Below are 18,739 nucleotides of genomic sequence, written 5' to 3'. Positions count from 1 at the left end.
GGCAATGGCAAGGAAAGCGTTTCTGAAGAAGAGAAATTTGTTAACATCGAGTATAGATTTGAATGTCAGGAAGTCGTTTCTGAAAGTATTTGTATGGAGCGTAGCCATGTATGGAAGTGAAACATGGACAATAAATAGTTTGGACAAGAAGAGAATAGAAGCTTTCGAAATGTGGTGCTACAGAAGAATGTTGAAGATTAGGTGGGTAGATCACGTAACTAATGAGGAGGTATTGAATAGGATTGGGGAGAAGAGGAGTTTGTGGCACAACTTGACTAGAAGAAGGGATCGGTTGGTAGGACATGTCCTGAGGCATCAAGGGATCACAAATTTAGCATTGGAGGGCAGCGTAGAGGGTAAAAATCGTAGAGGGAGACCAAGAGATGAATACACTAAACAGATTCAGAAGGATGTAGGTTGCAGTAGGTACTGGGAGATGAAGGAGCTTGCACAGGATAGATTAGCATGGAGAGCTGCATCAAACCAATCTCAGGACTGAAGACCACAACAACAACAACATTGCATGTGCTTGAATGAGTAAAACGTCCACAAACGACAACTTCCGTCTATTATGGAGTGATTCGCCACACCTGCAACGTATTCGTTCCTCCGGAACGTTCCATCGCAGCCATTTCACACTGAAGTCATTGCTGATTAATAGGATGTGACTCGACGCTGGAACGTATTTCACTCCTTCTGCAACAGTTAACAGTCCGCTTCCACATCTCAGTGATCAGCGTGTCTGACTTCAATACAGAGGAACCGGGTTCGATTCTCGGTACTGGTGGGAGGGCTGCAACGGGGTGCACTCAGCCTTATGAAGAGCTACTTGCGTGAGAAATAGCGGCTGCAAGGCCAAGAAAGCAGACAGTGGTCGGGAGTGCCACGTGCTGAGGCCACGCCCCTCCATATTGCATCCAGTGACACCATTGTATGAGGATGACACGGTGGTCGGTCTGTCCAGATTGGCCTTAGGGTCATAATACGGACCTTTACTTGTTTGTAACAGTTAAAAGGCGCAGACAACCGAGGGCAGAGTCATTCCACTGCGCAAGAAATGCCACCGTTCCAATGTGGAAAGCGTGACACGTTTACAGCTCCAAGAGTGGTGTTCGTTCTTGTGTGCAGTCCTGGACTAGCGAAATATGCAAATGTGATTTACTATAGCAAAACGAAATACAGAAATTTTATAGTAAACTTTGTTGTGTAGTTGCGTGAGTTCGTTAACAAAGAAGAAAAGAATGCTAGTTAATTTTGGAAATGGCTCTAAATGGCTCTGAGCACTATGGGACTCAACTGCTGAGGTCATTAGTCCCCTAGAACTTAGAACTAGTTAAACCTAACTAACCCAAGGACATCACAAACATCCATGCCCGAGGCAGGATTCGAACCTGCGACCGTAGCGGTCTTGCGGTTCCAGACTGCAGCGCCTTTAACCGCACGGCCACTTCGACCGGCTAATTTTGGAAATCTTTTCCTGTAAGAGACGAAAACAACCAAATTGTACAGTCCAGTATTTGTGGTCAGACATGGCGTGTTTCAAAACGACTGTGAATAAACTGAGAAAACATCTGAACTGAAGGCAATGTACAGAAAATCTACATGCAAAATACTACAGCAGGGCTGGCCACGGCATGCCAAGCTGCACGTGCGGGTGCTGCGTACGGGCCAAAACTGTACATGTCTCTGATTTGCTCGTTCCTTTCCGTAAGTACTCGGTAGAGCGCGACATTTCATTTAGTACTGCGGTATGGAATTTTTAGGTCGGAATCGCTCTCTTCAGTTCGACAGAATCTTGATGTCAGCTTTGCTTTTTGTTTGTTGTGTGAAGAACGTTCACAGGTCCAGTGGCTGTTTGCACAAAAACAGGCAGTCTAGTGATCTATCGTCACAAGCCCTTAAAAGTGACTAGAAATAACAGAAGAGAGGAATGTGAATTCTCATTATATACTATGCAGCCGCATAAGCGACGGGTACTGCAAATTTGCTACGAAACGATATTATAATACTATGCAGAAAGAATTTAAAGATTTAGTTCACAATGAAAGAGCAAAAAACTACAATGATCGACAGATGAGAGTCGTTGTTCTGTACATCAAGAAGCATTTTGAGCTAAATTTTCAGGCAAGCAGCACGTGAAGAAACTGGTGGTACGAACAGCAAAATTTCTGAATCCCACACTTACTAAGACACTGTCACGTTGAGTGAAGGAGCATGCCTGAAACAATTTTTCGATTTAAAACTCGCTGTTGTTGAATTTATGAAGGAAAAAGGAGTACAGGAACGAAAATTAGAACGTTTGGAATGGATTGCAGACCTCACATTTTAAGTTGTTTGGATAGTACACTGCCCACGGTAAGACACAGCAAACTGAGAAACAACAAATTTCTGATTTGATGTGAATGCATCTAAAATGAAAATGGCATTATGGAAGGGGTAAATTCTGACAAAAAACTTCGTCAATTTCCCTAAGCTCATCGGCGTCAAAGAAAACGCGAAATTTGAAAAAAATATTGTGGCTTTGAAAGAAGTACAAGCATACTTGCCTAAACTTTTTCAGGACACCGCCAATCTTACATCCGCTCTCGATCTGTTTTAGAATCGTTTGCTGTTTCAGTTGTAAGCAACCCTGTGCATGTGCACATGAAACTGATTGACATGCAAGGTTATTCCTGTTTTAATGACAAATTGTTTTACGTCAAAATTGTCCAGGATGTCTACATTGCTTTCCTCAGTTAGAGTTTCCACGTCTCCATAATGAGGCTGCATAAGAGCTGCAATATTTCGATCGACATATTTGTTCAAAAGCCCTTAATGGGTATGAAACGAAATAAGTCACAATTACGTAGCAAACTTAGTGCGAAAATTTGTGAAATGGTCTGCATCTGTCAGTATGCAAACAGTTTGTACCAGATAAAAATAACATTACGTCTGCAGCACACCAAAAATGATTAAATAATACTGACAGTTCGTTTTGTTGTTGCCAAAAGGCAAATAAAAGACCGAGTCGTACGCAGTGTCATATAAACGCGACGCGCTCGTGGATTCCCCTCTTTCCCTTCCTCTCGCTCACACAACATGGTGTCTCGGTGGGAGAGATGTGCAGCGAGGCTGAGCGCAATGGCATTCATGCCCAGGCACTGCTCGCGAGCCAAATTCTTGATCGCCCCTGTACTATAGTAATGTGAACTGTTTTCCTAATTTCGGTGTACTTCATAACCTACGTGGAACCTACTAAATAATTTATAGGTTTCGGGAACCTAGTACCTCGCTGGAAATGGAACACTGTAACCTATTACCAGTCATTAGTACTTTAGATAATCTCCACTACAGGCCCACTTAGTGCCATGGATTGTCGTGTCAAGCACGCCGTCATTATGACGGGTAATAATGCACGTAATTATGCAGTGAACTTACTTGGGATACAATAGAATAAATGGCGATAGAAAATTTGGAAATTTGTGGTAAGGATTTTTGGGACCACACTGCTGAGGTCATCGGTCCCTAAGCTTACACACTATTTAATCTAACTTACGCTAAGGACAACACACACACCCATGCCCAAGGGAGGGCTCGAACCCCCGACAGGGGGAGCCGCGCGGACCGTGACAACACGCGTTAGAAAACGCGCCTACCCTGCGCCGCAATGGCGTTACTACGGTCAACCATGGACCCAATCGGTAGACGATCTGTGCATGAGGTTGCTGAAAGAAACATGGTACCCGCTCAGTGCGACTTCACATCGGTATTTGTATTATTGAGAGAGTTTTACACAGTCTGTGGATTGCTAAAGGACGTCGAAGTTGGGTTACCACAACGCACTGTGCGTTTGGTGATAATAGTAGGAGGCAGCTGTTTTTAAACCAACCAATCAGCACTAGTAATAATAAGTAATAAAGTGCGAACTAACGACGTACAATTATTATCGATATTTACAAAATATCGGTGTGGGTATCTTAAAGATCGGTGTCTCAGTATCAATTCTGTAGTCATTCAAACATCGTAAAGTCGATTTTAAAGACGAAATGTCCACCTTCGATGTTGGTAAAGAAACAGAATATCAGTTACCACTGTCAATAATTATTTCGTCACTTGCACGGATCTTCTTCTGAATATATCACGTAACGACGTCAGTGCAGTGGTTAATTGAGTAAAAACAGAATTTGAAAGAAAAAGTTTTAAGTCCTGCGTTGCCCCCGTGCTCAGTTTGGTAAGGAGTGACAATGTGCTTGAGTTGGTTACTGCTCTGCAAAGGATTGTAATGTGGTTTCAACAAAGCGTAGGTAGTCCGCAGCTCGTGGTCGTGCGGTAGCGTTCTCGCTTCCCACGCCCGGGTTACCGGGTTCGATTCCCGGCGGAGTCAGGGATTTTCTCTGCCTCGTGATGACTAGGTGTTGTGTGATGTCCTTAGGTTAGCTAGGTTTAAGTAGTTCTAAGTTCTAGGGGACTGATGACCATAGATGTTAAGTCCCATAGTGCTCAGAGCCATTTGAACCATTTGAACAACGTAGTAGAAATAATGAGCCGAGAAAAGAACCAAACCTCAAACTAAAGTGTGGTGACAGAAGTTATGGGATACCTCCTAATATAGTGTCGGGCCTCCTTTCGTCCAGTGCAGTGCAACAACTCCATGTGGAATGGACTCCACAAGTCGTTGAACATCCTCTTTAAAAAATACTGAGCCATAATAATTCTACAGCAGTCTATAACTGCGAAAGTGTTGCCGGTGTGGGATTTTCTGCACGAACCGACCTTTCGAATATTTCCCATAAATGTTCGGTGGGATCATGTCAGGCGATTTGGGAAGCCAAATCATTCGCTCGAAGTGTCCAGAATGTTCTTCAAGTCAACTGCGAACAATTGTGGCCCAGTGATATGGCGCATTGGCATCCATAAGAATTCCATCGTTTTTTGGGGACAAATGGTCTCCAAGGAGAGTAATGTAGCGATTTCCAGTCAATGATCGGTTCAGTAGGATCACACGACACAGTATATTCCATGTAAACTCAGCTCAAACCACCACCAGCTTGCACAGTGCTTTGTTGACAACCTGGGTCCATGGCTTCGAGGTGTCTGTGCCACACACGATCCCAACAATTACGTCTTACCAGCGGAAATCGAGACTCATGTGGCCGGGCCAAGGTTTTCCAATCATCTAGTATCCAACCAATATGTTCATGAGGCGAGGAGAGGCGACGCAGACTGTGTCGTTCTGTTAGCAAACGAACTCGCGTCTGTCGTCTTCTGCCATAGCCCATTAGCACCAAATTTCGCCGCACTTTCCTAACTGATACGTTCCTCGTACGTCCCGCAATGTTTTCTGTGGTTATTTCACGTACTGGCTATTAGCACAGACAACTCTTAGCAAACGCCGCTGTTCTCGATCGTTAAGTGAAGGCCGCTGGCCACTGTGTTGAGCGTGGTGAGAGGTAATGCCTAAAATTTGGTATTCTCGGCACACTCTTGAAACTATGGATTTCGGAATATTGAATTCCCTCACGATTTCTGAAATGGAATGCCTCATGCGTTTAGCTCCGCCTATCATTCCGCTTTCAGAGTCTGATAATTCCAGTGGTGCGGCCATACTCACGTCGGGAGCCTTTTCACATGCACCATCAGAGTACAAATGACAGCTTCGCAAATGCACTGCCCCTTTATTCTTTGTATACCCGATACTACGGCCATCCGTATATGTGTATGTTGCTAGCCCATTGTCACGTCAGTGTAATTCAAGAAGTATCCACTAATTAAACGTTCTATATGACTGAAGATTTTTTGCTGCTGCGTATAGTTCAAATGGCTCTGAGCACTATGGAACTTAACATCTGAGGTCGTCAGTCCCCTAGAACTTAGAACTAATTAAACCTAACTAACCTAAGGAAATCACTCACATCCATGCCCAGGGCAGGATTCCAACCTGCGACCGTAGCGGTCACGCGGTTCCAGACTGAAGTGCCTAGAACCGCCCGGCCACTCCGGCCGGCTTGCATATACACTCCTGGAAATGGAAAAAAGAACACATTGACAGCGGTGTGTCAGACCCACCATACTTGCTCCGGACACTGCGAGAGGGCTGTACAAGCAATGATCACACGCACGGCACAGCGGACACACCAGGAACCGCGGTGTTGGCCGTCGAATGGCGCTAGCTGCGCAGCATTTGTGCACCGCCGCCGTCAGTGTCAGCCAGTTTGCCGTGGCATACGGAGCTCCATCGCAGTCTTTAACACTGGTAGCATGCCGCGACAGCGTGGACGTGAACCGTATGTGCAGTTGACGGACTTTGAGCGAGGGCGTATAGTGGGCATGCGGGAGGCCGGGTGGACGTACCGCCGAATTGCTCAACACGTGGGGCGTGAGGTCTCCACAGTACATCGATGTTGTCGCCAGTGGTCGGCGGAAGGTGCACGTGTCCGTCGACCTGGGACCGGACCGCAGCGACGCACGGATGCACGCCAAGACCGTAGGATCCTACGCAGTGCCGTAGGGGACCGCACCGCCACTTCCCAGCAAATTAGGGACACTGTTGCTCCTGGGGTATCGGCGAGGACCATTCGCAACCGTCTCCATGAAGCTGGGCTACGGTCCCGCACACCGTTAGGCCGTCTTCCGCTCACGCCCCAACATCGTGCAGCCCGCCTCCAGTGGTGTCGCGACAGGCGTGAATGGAGGGACGAATGGAGACGTGTCGTCTTCAGCGATGAGAGTCGCTTCTGCCTTGGTGCCAATGATGGTCGTATGCGTGTTTGGCGCCGTGCAGGTGAGCGCCACAATCAGGACTGCATACGACCGAGGCACACAGGGCCAACACCCGGCATCATGGTGTGGGGGAGCGATCTCCTACACTGGCCGTACACCACTGGTGATCGTCGAGGGGACACTGAATAGTGCACGGTATATCCAAACCGTCATCGAACCCATCGTTCTACCATTCCTAGACCGGCAAGGGAACTTGCTGTTCCAACAGGGCAATGCACGTCCGCATGTATCCCGTGCCACCCAACGTGCTCTAGAAGGTGTAAGTCAACTACCCTGGCCAGCAAGATCTCCGGATCTGTCCCCCATTGAGCATGTTTGGGACTGGATGAAGCGTCGTCTCACGAGGTCTGCACGTCCAGCACGAACGCTGGTCCAACTGAGGCGCCAGGTGGAAATGGCATGGCAAGCCGTTCCACAGGACTACATCCAGCATCTCTACGATCGTCTCCATGGGAGAATAGCAGCCTGCATTGCTGCGATATACACTGTACTAGTGCCGACATTGTGCATGCTCTGTTGCCTGTGTCTATGTGCCTGTGGTTATATCAGTGTGATCATGTGATGTATCTGACCCCAGGAATGTGTCAATAAAGTTTCCCCTTCCTGGGACAATGAATTCACGGTGTTCTTATTTCAATTTCCAGGAGTGTAGTTGTTGAGAGTAATATTTGCTGACATGATGGTGCATCACCCATGCTAACAGCCGCAGATATTTTAATTCTGGCATATGTTTGTGAATATTCTGTGGCCTGCGGCTACTCTTGAAACTTGCTTAGGAAATGTACGTTGTTATCAGTAAAGTAATCCATATAAAAAGTACGTAGAAAATCAATATATCTGACATGCAACGCATGACAACTATTGGAGAGATCCTGTAGAGTAACATCATAACATAAATCAAACAGCTATTGCTACTAACTGAAGATGTTAACACATTAGCCTTTTCAAGACACTTAATAAAGTACGAAGGCCATCAAAATTATCAAAATTTGCTAGCAACTGTTGAAACGACTGTTAGAGTAGATTATCACAACTCTGATATATTACAGGAAAACGGAGTGAATATTACAAAAAAGTATCAAGAAAGGAATAATTTTCTAATTGGATGGAGACCGAGGTACCATCATAGTTCTGTTATTATCCTAAAGTTTGCCTTCTAGATCTTAAACAAGATCTATTAGAAGTGTGGAATCGCAGTGTTAGTACTTTCCACCCGAACCTACAAAAATGCGCTCATATATTTGAGCTGTATAGTATTATTGCCGTTTTCTGATAAATTGTCCTGAAAAGCATAATAAGGGAGTGACTACTATTGAGAAGGCCGTCACATGGATAGCGTGTCAATAGTGCACCTGGTACTTATCGCTACAGGCTACGCAGCTTGCTCATGTTCAACAACGGAGTTTCTGCAGCAACTTCGCTACGGTATTGTAGAACCTTAACAGTTGGCAAGTGGGTGCTGAAGCAAATACGCTATTTGACTGAAAGCTTCCGACTTTTGCCAATTCCTTCCAACTGAGGACTGGAGTGAAACTGTTTAAGAAAGATCACTGCTAATTATTTGATAGAATAATGAGTGAAATGAGAAACAAATCTTACATGTGAAATATCATTTCCTCTCACTTCAATTTTTCCTGTCAGAAACGTCTTAAATATGAAATTTGTATCTTATTTTGAAAAATATAGAGGAGATTTTGGTGACAAATATAGTAGAAATACCGGTACAACTGAGCTAGTTAACTAAACAGCGGCTTTCAGATTCTGGTAGAAAGAGGTGATGAAGAGCATTGACACAGATTCCCATTTAGATATTTTGAAGTTCTTTTTTTTTTTTTTTTCAAAGCACAGATTACGAGATGCTTATCCAAACATCGGAACAGCTTTGAGGATATTTATTACAATTTCAGTGACTTCAGCATATTTTCAACATAGCTACAGCAAATTAAAGACGATAAAAAAATCGATTAATACTGTCAAATTCAGCTCACTGTAGATAGAACACAACAGCGCCGCTAAATTTAATTTCAATGACGTAACCAATGAAATTACTTCGCAAAAAGCAAGGAAATAGAAACTTCAGTTAGAATAAAACATCATTTTTGGAAATAAATATGTTCGCAACACCTATTTATAATGTGTTTTCATTTATTTCCAATTATTAATTTATGCACTATCAATAATTTATGAGGAACAAATATGTTTTTTATTATACAATGTATGAAAATCATTGTGCGTAGCAGACATAAAAGAAATAGGACATATATTTATTTACTTTCATTTTTTTATAAAGTTTACACATTTTTTCATTTATTTACAACAATGACGCAATTAATTGTGTGTAATGTTTGTCATCCGCTGTTGTGGTCTTCAGTCTGAAGACTGGTCTGATGCTGCTCTCCATACTAGTCAATACTGTGCAAGCCTCTTCATCTCTGCAAAACTACTATAATCTACATCCATTTTGTTTCTCCAGAATTGCCCTGTAACGTGTTTAACATTCCAACATGCAGATCCAACTACATCACTAGTGCTGAATGATAAGAAATGCCGATGACTGCTGTTATAATTAGCTCTACCTCTTTTCTTTTTGGTATGGTGTAGCGGTCTTGTAATGTGCTGCAAGCTGGGGCTTTTAGCTGGCTGACAAAAGGTGAGAATCACTATAGACCTGCACAGGTCGTAAAAATGTTTTGTACTGTAAGCCAAAGTGTCAATCGCGTAAATACCGGGAATAGCACTCTGCCATACGAGCACAGCAGGAGCACCGAGCACCCCATCATAATAAACCTTCATTGTGTGCAAAGCAAAAAGCAAAGATAAATTCTGAAGGACACAAAAAAAAAACACAACACGGTTAGCATGAGACAATCTAGCATGAGACCAGCTCAATTTTTTTTAATTTTGGGATGATATTTCTTATTGGCACATAGTAATTATTTTGGTAGAATGGGAGAGATCCTGCGTGCACCTGTGTATGTGAATGCCTTTTGATTGGTCGTAACTAGAAATCTGTTACGTAGTGGGGGAGATTTTCTGCCTTTTACCCTGCTCCAAGAGAAAAATGTACTTCATTCGTTAGCCACGGCAGAATCCGTAAGAATAGAGAATTATTTAATTATCATTGGTCAGAACTTGCAATGTCTGTTGCGATTGGCCTCAGATTCCAGTCTGGCAGAACCAGCTGTCTTGTAGAGGAGAATAAGAAGGTGCTTCTATTTAGGGCATCATAGTGAACAGTTGCTCCTGAGACATCGTAAAAGACACTTCTCCCCAAGGCTTTTTGCAGTACACTTCGTCGTAGAGCTTCTAAGTTCTAGGAGACTTATGACCTAAGATGTTGAGTCCCATAATGCTCAGAGCCATTTGAACTATTTGAAGTACGAGAGCAGGAGCCAGTTGTGTTAATGGCTGAGAATTCTAAGTTCAGCCACAGCATCTGAGTTCTGCTCTAAGTCAGAGACTTATCGCTGGCAGTCCCGCGGTTCCGGAGGTTCTTGAGTCAGTCGATTAACAATTTTTTATGTACTTTAGCAATAAATCATACTGTTGTTGTGACCCTTAGCTTCTTTCCGTTGTCTGATAGAGCCAATTGTCACTATATCTGTGTGAGGTGCAGTACCCATCTTTTCATTCCTGACTGAGCCAGCCCTGGTAATTTAATTAGATAAGCCACTATCCTTTGTGTGACATTATATATATTTTTTTATTTTCGTGGGCTTATGGGGAGTTATCGATTACTGTAGGTCACTGTGGATAGATTCTGTAGCATCTCACGGATATGCTAAATAGCTCAACCGACACTCCGCAATTCATGACTTTGTCTCCACTTTCCAGTTTCCCCCCGCCCCAAGACTTATTTCCATTACCTAACTGATAATTCCTTGTTGTCTCAGGATGTGTCCTACCAACCAATCCCTTCTTTTAGTCGTGCCCAAATTTCTTTTTTCTGTACCTCGATTCATTCGTTATTCTATCTTCCCGTCTAATCTTAAGCATTCTTCTATAGTCTGATATTTCGAAAGCTTCTCTATTATTCTCTGAATTGCCTTTTCTTCACGATTCACATCAATACAAGGCTACACTCTAGACAAATACTTGCAGAAAAGATTTCCTAACACTTAGGTATATATTAGATCTAACACTTAGGTATATATTACATGTTAACGAAATCCACGTATTCAGAAAAACTGTTCTGTCTATTACCAGTCCCAATTTGTTTCTTCTGTACTTCGGTCATTATCAGTTATTTTGTTGTCCAAATAACAAAACACATATACTACCTTCTGAGTCTCATTTCATAACATAATTCTCTTAGTATCACCTGATTTACTTCTACTATAACTCATTAATGTTGTTTTACTTTATTGATGTTCATCCCATGATCTGTTTTCAAGACTGTATCCAATCCATTCAACTGCCCTCGCAAGTACTTAGCCATCTGTGATTGAATACAATATCATCAGCAAACCGCAAAGTTCTTTTGTCTTCTTCCTGAATTTTAAGTCCCTTTAAAAATTTCTCATTCGTTTCCTTCACAACATACTGAATGCACGGATCGAATGACGTAGGGGATGGGCTACACCTCTATCTCACTGCCTTCTTAACTACTACTTACCTTTCGTTTTCTTCGAGTCTTATACATGCAGTCTGGTTTCTGTATAAGTCGTGAATAGCCTTTTGGTACCTACATTTTATCCCTGCTACTCTTAAAATTTCAAAGAGTATAATCTAGTTCACATTGACAAAAGCTTTTTCTAAATCTGCAAATGCCACAAACATAGGTTTGCCATTTTTCAAACTATCTTTTATGAACCTAGTATACGCCATAGGGTCCGTACTGCCTCGCACACTTTTACGTTTCACCAAAATTCGAGCTGTTCTCCTCCAACGTCAGCCTCTACCTTTATTTTCCTATTCGTCTGTAAGTAATTCATTAAATATTTTGTAACAGTGACTTATGGCTCGATAGTAATTACGTCTGTCAGCACATGGCTTCTATGGAATTGGACTTATTATATTCTTCCTGAAGTCTGAGTGTATTTCGTTTGCATCATATACCTTGCACAGCAGGTAGAACTATTGTGTCATGGTTGGCTCTCCCAAGATTTACAGCGATTCTGAGGGAATGTCTTCTGCTTTAAGGATATTGTTTCCACTTAGATCATTCATTGTTCTGTCAAACTCTTCTCACATTATATCTCCCATCTCATTTTCACCCAGTTCCTCTTCCCTTTCTGTAACATTGTCTTCAAGTTTATTTCCCTTGCAGAGGTCCTATGTATATATTCCTGCCATCTTTCATATTTTCCTTCTTTGCATAGCACTGGCATGCTATCTCAGCTCATGGTATTCATACACTAACTTCTCTTTTCTCTAAAGGTCCTTTTAATTTTCCTGTAGACAGCACCTATCTTTCCTCCAGTTATGTGAGCTTCTACAGCAATAAATTTGTCATGTACCCCTTCCTGTTAATCTTTCTGCACTTTCTCTCAAGCTCATCTTTAGACACCTGGAATTTCTTTCGCCTGCTTTATTTGCTGCATGTTTACAGGGTGTTACAAAAAGGTACTGCCAAACTTTCAGGAAACGTTCCTCACACACAAATAAAGAAAAGATGTTATGTGGACATATGTCCGGAAACGCTTAATTTCCATGTTAGAGCTCATTTTAGTTTCGTCAGTATGTACTGTACTTCCTCGATTCACCACCAGTTGGCCCAATTGAAGGAAGGTAATGTTGATTTCGGTTCTTGTGTTGACATGCGACTCATTGCTCTACAGTACTAGCATCAAGCACATCAGTACGTAGCATCAACAGGTTAGTGTTCATCACGAACGTGGTTTTGCAGTCAGTGCAATGTTTACAAATGCAGAGTTGGCAGATGCCCATTTGATGTATGGATTAGCACGGGGCAATAGCCGTGGCGCGGTACGTTTGTATCGAGACAGATTTCCAGAACGAAGGTGTCCCGACAGGAAGACGTTCGAAGCAATTGATCGGCGTCGTAGGGAGCACGGAACATTCCAGCCTATGACTCGCGACTGGGGAAGACCTAGAACGACGACGACACCTGCAATGGACGAGGCAATTCTTCGTGCAGTTGACAATAACCCTAATGTCAGCGTCAGAAAAGTTGCTGCTGTACAAGGTAACGTTGCCACGTCACTGTATGGAGAGTGCTACGGGAGAACCAGTTGTTCCTGTACCATGTACAGCGTGTGCAGGCACTATCAGCAGCTGATTGGCCTCCACGGGTACACTTCTGCGAATGGTTCATCCAACAATGTGTCAATCCTCATTTCAGTGCAAATGTTCTGTTGCTGTGTGTTTCCATTCCATGATTAATGTGATTTGAAGAGAATTAATAAAATGAGCTGTAACATGGAAAGTAAGCGTTTCCGGACACATGTCCACATAACATATTTTCTTTCTTTGTGTGTGAGTAATGTTTCCTGAAAGTTTGGCCGTACCTTTTTGTAACACCCTGTATATTGTCCCTTTAAGTGAATAGAAGAATTCAGCAGAAGAAAATGCTAACGTGCTATTTAACATCGGATAATCTGATCATGTTATCTCTTGCGGTCTCAAATGAACCACATTCTGGTAGGAAGCAGATCCATACGTACCTTTGGAAAATGTTGCCTGCTATACAGATTGCTTTGTCCTATTGTTTTTATGATCTCGTCTTTGAATTCAGACAAACATATAACAAGTGCTAATGTAAAATACGCCCCTGGGGGTTAGCACAGTCTTCCGCCGACCCCTTCAGTTAAATTCAGTGTCTCCTTTGTTATCCACAGATTTATACTAGGTCTTCTCTTTTTACCTATGTTATCTTCACTATTTCATCTCTTACAGCTACCCATTCGTTTTCTGTTGTATTCCCTTACTCTGTTTCAATCAAACGTTGCCTAATGCTCCCTCTAAAACTCTCGAAAACCTGGATTTTGCAGTTTTTATCCATGTCCCAGCTCCTTAATTTTCTATATTTTGCAGTTTCTTCAGTTACAGTCTGCGGTTCAGACCCGATAAATTGTGGTCAGAGTCCAAATCATACGCTGGAAAAGTCTGACGGTTTAAAGTCCGGTCTCGAAATCTCTGTATTACCATTACGTCGTCAGCCTGAAACCTTCCTGTGCCCTTAGGCCTCTTCCACGTGCACAACCTCCTTAGATGATTCTTAAACCAAGTATTGGCTTTGAATGACTCATGCTCTATGCAAAATTCTTCTAGGCCGCTTCCTCTTTTCATTCCTTTCCTTCAGTCCATGTTCTCCTACTATTTTTCCATCTCTTCCTTTTCCTACTACCGTGTTCTAATTACCCATCACAATGAAATTTTCATCTACTTTAACTACCTGAATAATTACCTTTATTTCATCATACATTCTGTCACTCTGTTCATCATCTGCGGAACCATGACGCTATAAACTTGTACAGCTGTGGTGGTTGTTGGCTTTATCTGTCTTGGCCACGATAATGCATTCATTACGCTCTTCACAGTAGCTTACCCACATTTTTTTTTTCTTATTCGTTATTAGATTTACTTCTGCGTTGCCCCTACCTAATGTTGTGTTGATAGCTTTGTACTGACTAGAACAAAATTCATATTTTTCCTGATACTGCATTTCATTAATTCCCACTGTACCTGGATTCAACCGATTAACTGCCCTTTTAAATTCACTAACATACCTGCCCTAACAATCTACACTCAGGCCCGTATAACGCCAGTTTTGTATTTCCTTATGACGATATTCTCCTGAGTAGTATTCGTCCATAGATCTGAATAGGGGACTACTTTACCTCTAGAATACCTTACCCGAGATGATGCCATCATGATTTGACCACACAATGCAGCAGTGTGCCCTCGGAAGGAGGAAAATAAAACAAAGAAACAAAAAACAAAAACAAAAGAAACGAATGAGGTGGCGCAGTTGTTAGCACACGGGACTCGAATTCGGTAGGACGACGGTTCAAATCCGAGTACGGTCATCCAGATTTATATTTTCCGTGATTTCCCTAAATCACTCCAGGAAAATGCCGGGATGTTTCCTTTGAAAGGGCACAGCCGATTTCCGTTCCTAGCCTTGACACTACCCGAGCTTGTGCTCCCTCTCTAATGACCTCGATGTCGACAGGACGTTAAATCCCCAGTCTTCCTTTTTTTTTTTTTAATGAAAAAAGTCATGGCTGTAGTTTCCCCTTGCTCTCAGACGTTCGCAGTAGCAGGCTATATTGGCTAACGTTACAAGGCCAGATCAGTCAATCACGCATACAAGGCCAGATCAGTCAGTCATGCAGACTGTTCCCTTGCCACTATTATAAATGCTGCTGCCTCTCTTCAGGAATCATGGGATAGTCTGCCCCCTTCGCAGATATTCCTTCATTGTAGTTGCACCCACAGTACAGGTAAAAAAAATTGAAAAAAGGTCGTTTTTATGGTGCTGTGGGTATGTCCAGGCTCACATCAGTACAACTCTGTATGCTACCACGCTATTGCTGCGTGTTGAATTGTTTAGTAGCTAAGTTTGGCAATGGGCGCAAACTTCCCGTACCAGCCCACAGTCATCAAAGTTCCAACATTTCCTTTGTTCCCAGGAAAAGGCCAAGTTATATTGTGCATATCGTAGATACTGGTTCAAAAGTTTGATTTCAATCTCGTGATGGAGAGGCTTGCCATTCGTAAACAGTGGTATTTTTTGCTATGTGGATGGGTAGTGTTTTGACTAACGTTGATTATGTTTCTCAGATAACTGCTCAAAAATCAGGATACATAGCACCTGTTATTCTCAAATAAGTGCAATAAATTATAAAGGATGTGCCATTAAAAATACAGCTTTTAAATGCATAACAAGATACAAATTTATTGAAGAAATTAAATAAGTTAGAAATTACTCCTGTGTATGCCACTTGTGATTATCTCATAACATGTCCCTTTTTGCAATACATGGGTTTCATGTGTGGCAAGTTGCGCCAGGTTGTTGAAACCAAAGCTCTTTAGCATTCACACGATCCAGTTCACCACAAAAACTCTCTTAACGTGAGGTAGCGATCACCTTCCACCGTCAATAGGTTCTAGCTCCATCTTCGAAATAGTATGGTCGAGTTATGCCCTCAGTCCAAATGTCACACCACTCAGTCACTCGTTGTGGATGTAATGGCTTCTCCATAACTACTCAAAGGTTTTCTGTGTCCCTTAACCCTGCAAGTTTGCTTTTCCCGTACTAATTCAACAGAAAGTGAGCCTCAAGAGTGAACATTGTTTTCTCGATGAAATTGTTGCCCGCTCTTTTTATCGAAATCACCCAATGGGCAAATTCTCGGTACTCTTCGTGATCTTTTGGCGTCTCTTCTTATGTCAGTTTGATTTCATGGCCAAAGGTGCTGATCTTTTTTCAGAATTCGTTACATGTTGGTTCTGGGAATACTGAATTGAGGTGAACATCAGCGAATACATTTCACCAAACTTGCAGTGACATTATCTCCCACTATGTTTTTCTGTAGAACGACTACCAAGAGGATGCGTCGAAGGTATGTCCACAACAGGGCAGGTTTTCTCAAATTTAGCGATCAGTCTCACCACAGTCCACCTAAACGGTTCATTACATTGACCAAACATTCCACAGAGCTTGCGAACAGTCTCTGCCCGACATTCACCACATTCGTAATAAATTTTCATTATGACGACTTGCTATTCCGTCGTGAAGCGCTCCGTCACTAACAACAAAGAAAGGCGACCAAAATCATGCATCGTTCAGTGCTTCCAACTGATTAGAACGGCAATGGTGGACATTTCAAAAGTTGTGTTCTTTATGGAACAACCTTTTTTAGACATTGCCTTTGTGTATTGTACGGAAAAAATAATATATTTTCTAAAATAGGAGAAATATTGCTTAAAAGCAGCCCAGATTTCATGAGTTCTACTTGCGCCGCACAACCGTATACTGGACCTAGCCACATGGCCTCCATTGTGCAGAGGCTTCGCTCTTGTTGTCGTAGCATAAAGATGTGATGTGTGTACAGGTATGTGTCCGTAGGCGATGCAGATGGTGGGTAGCGCTGCTGCTGGCTGTAAGCGTGCATTTTGTGTCGGTGGACGTCCACAGGCGATGCAGACGACTGGAGACGCTGCAGGCGGCGAGTGGAGGTTGGTAGAACTGCTAGTGACTGTAAGCGTGCATTGTGTGTGCAGGGGAACGCCCGCAGGCTATGCAGACGGCGGCTGGCGCCGCGGGCAGCGGTTGGCGGCTGCTTGCGCTGCTGCTGGCGGTGGCTCTGGCGGGACGCGCCTTCTGACTGCCTGGTGTGCGTCCACAGTGTTGTGTCTGCAGTGAGACGAACTTAGACAGTAGACTTGTTTCAGGACAATGAAAATACCGTTTAATGTGACAATTATGCAAGAGGCATTACTTGTAGGTGTTATTCTCAACTGTAATTTCTTACGTTCTCAAAGATTCTGTTTATAAAACTGTCCCGTACATCTTTACTCCCACACTCCGTAAACCCTTTTTCCACAATTTGTTTTAGTGCCTGTGACTTATACCGATATTGTAAGAACGATTGCGTGGCAGGAACTGTTGTATACAACTTATGTCTACTATTGGCAGGTAATCGTTTACCAATAAATGTGAAAGAATGAGTCTGACATTAGGAGTCTGCACACTCAGCGTCACATTTTCATATGACGTAACATGTGTATCGCCAAATGCCACGAAATGTTGACAGTTCACTATAAAACAGCGAATATACAACATGACACACGCATCAAATCAAGTGAGTGCTAGCACAACTCTGGCCAAAGCCTAGTCTTACGCTGCCCATAGGGCCAGCTACCTCGTGGTAAGACCGAATCTTATATGCTCTGCCGGCCAGGTAGTCCTATTGCACATATTTTGCTCGTGCGCTAGGTACATGGCCATCTCTGGGCGTTCGGCCGGTGTGGTTAGATGACCTACGCTACAGCCCTGCTGCGAGACTGCCCGCACGTCAGCTGTTTGCCCACCGCTGCCCACCCGTACCTTTGGCTGCCCTCTGGCTAGCTGGCACGTGAGCTGAAACAGCCTAAACTGAGGACCACACAAGCTTTTAATGAGAAACAAATAATGTGAATAAAGAGAAGTGGTCTGGCTAAGGTCCGCCACCGTAGCTCAGTGAACAACGCGCCGGCTTGTCAGGCCCAGGGGCCTGGGTTCGATAACCGGCTGGGTTGGAGATCCCCACTCGGGGACTGGGTGTACGTGTCGTCTTCATCATACTTTCATCCTGGTTGACGCGCAAGTCTCCGAAGTGACGTCACCTGAAAAGACTTGCACCAGGCGATCAGGTCTACCCACCGGGAGGCCCTCGCCACACGACATTTCATTTCATCTGGCTAAGACAGTCAAACTGTAGAATGGTCAGCCTGTCATACCGAAACCTCCCTGATTTTATGCCACTCGTAGGAAATCTCATTAAACACATGTTAAAGTTCTGCTGGTGACATGAACTGGAAGTTACATACAAATAAATCGCGATAACAAGTACTTCCTTGATTGGCGTTTGCAACAAAGAAATGGACGCCCCTGAATCTCGCCATTTCTTGTTCCGGTGAACGTTGTGTTCATAATCGGGAAGTGTTACCATCTTGTTATCGCTGCAGCTTTCGTGGAAATGAAGTAATATTCCAAGGTTCAACTAAAAAGGGGAGTTAATGCACGCTTTTTAGGGCCCTTCCTTTTAATTTCTGATAAGTATTTGGAAACACATCTTTCTGACCCTAGTTCAAGTTCCAAACAAATATCCTTTACATCCAATTTCGCTCCGCAAGTTATAGGGAAGCATCGAATGTTTTTCCAACTCAAGTCGTCAACAGAAAACACCTGTGAAGATTTTGTGATGTGCAAAATGGTGTTTGAACTATTAGACGAACATTTGAACAGTGCAGACATGTAGCTAGAAACGACTGAAATACTTCTCATTTCAGTGTGAGGATCCAACGTCGA

At 43.2% G+C, this 18,739-nt stretch overlaps 1 protein-coding gene across 2 annotated transcripts in view; it reads left to right on the top strand.

Annotated features, from left to right (window-relative positions):
• Positions 1 to 17,226, top strand: part of LOC124721797 (protein turtle homolog B-like) — a 406,195-nt gene extending 388,969 nt beyond the window's left edge. For both annotated transcript variants that reach the window (XM_047246920.1, XM_047246919.1), the window contains one exon: positions 16,951 to 17,226. In XM_047246920.1, the coding sequence (XP_047102876.1) occupies positions 16,951 to 17,054 (104 nt within the window). In that variant the 3' untranslated portion in view covers positions 17,055 to 17,226. The remainder of the gene's footprint in view (positions 1 to 16,950) is intronic.
• Positions 17,227 to 18,739: the final 1,513 nt, after the last annotated feature.

This window comes from Schistocerca piceifrons, chromosome X (assembly GCF_021461385.2).
Source record: "Schistocerca piceifrons isolate TAMUIC-IGC-003096 chromosome X, iqSchPice1.1, whole genome shotgun sequence".
Taxonomy (NCBI): Eukaryota; Metazoa; Arthropoda; class Insecta; order Orthoptera; family Acrididae; genus Schistocerca; species Schistocerca piceifrons.
This window is presented reverse-complemented; position numbering and strand designations above follow the sequence as displayed.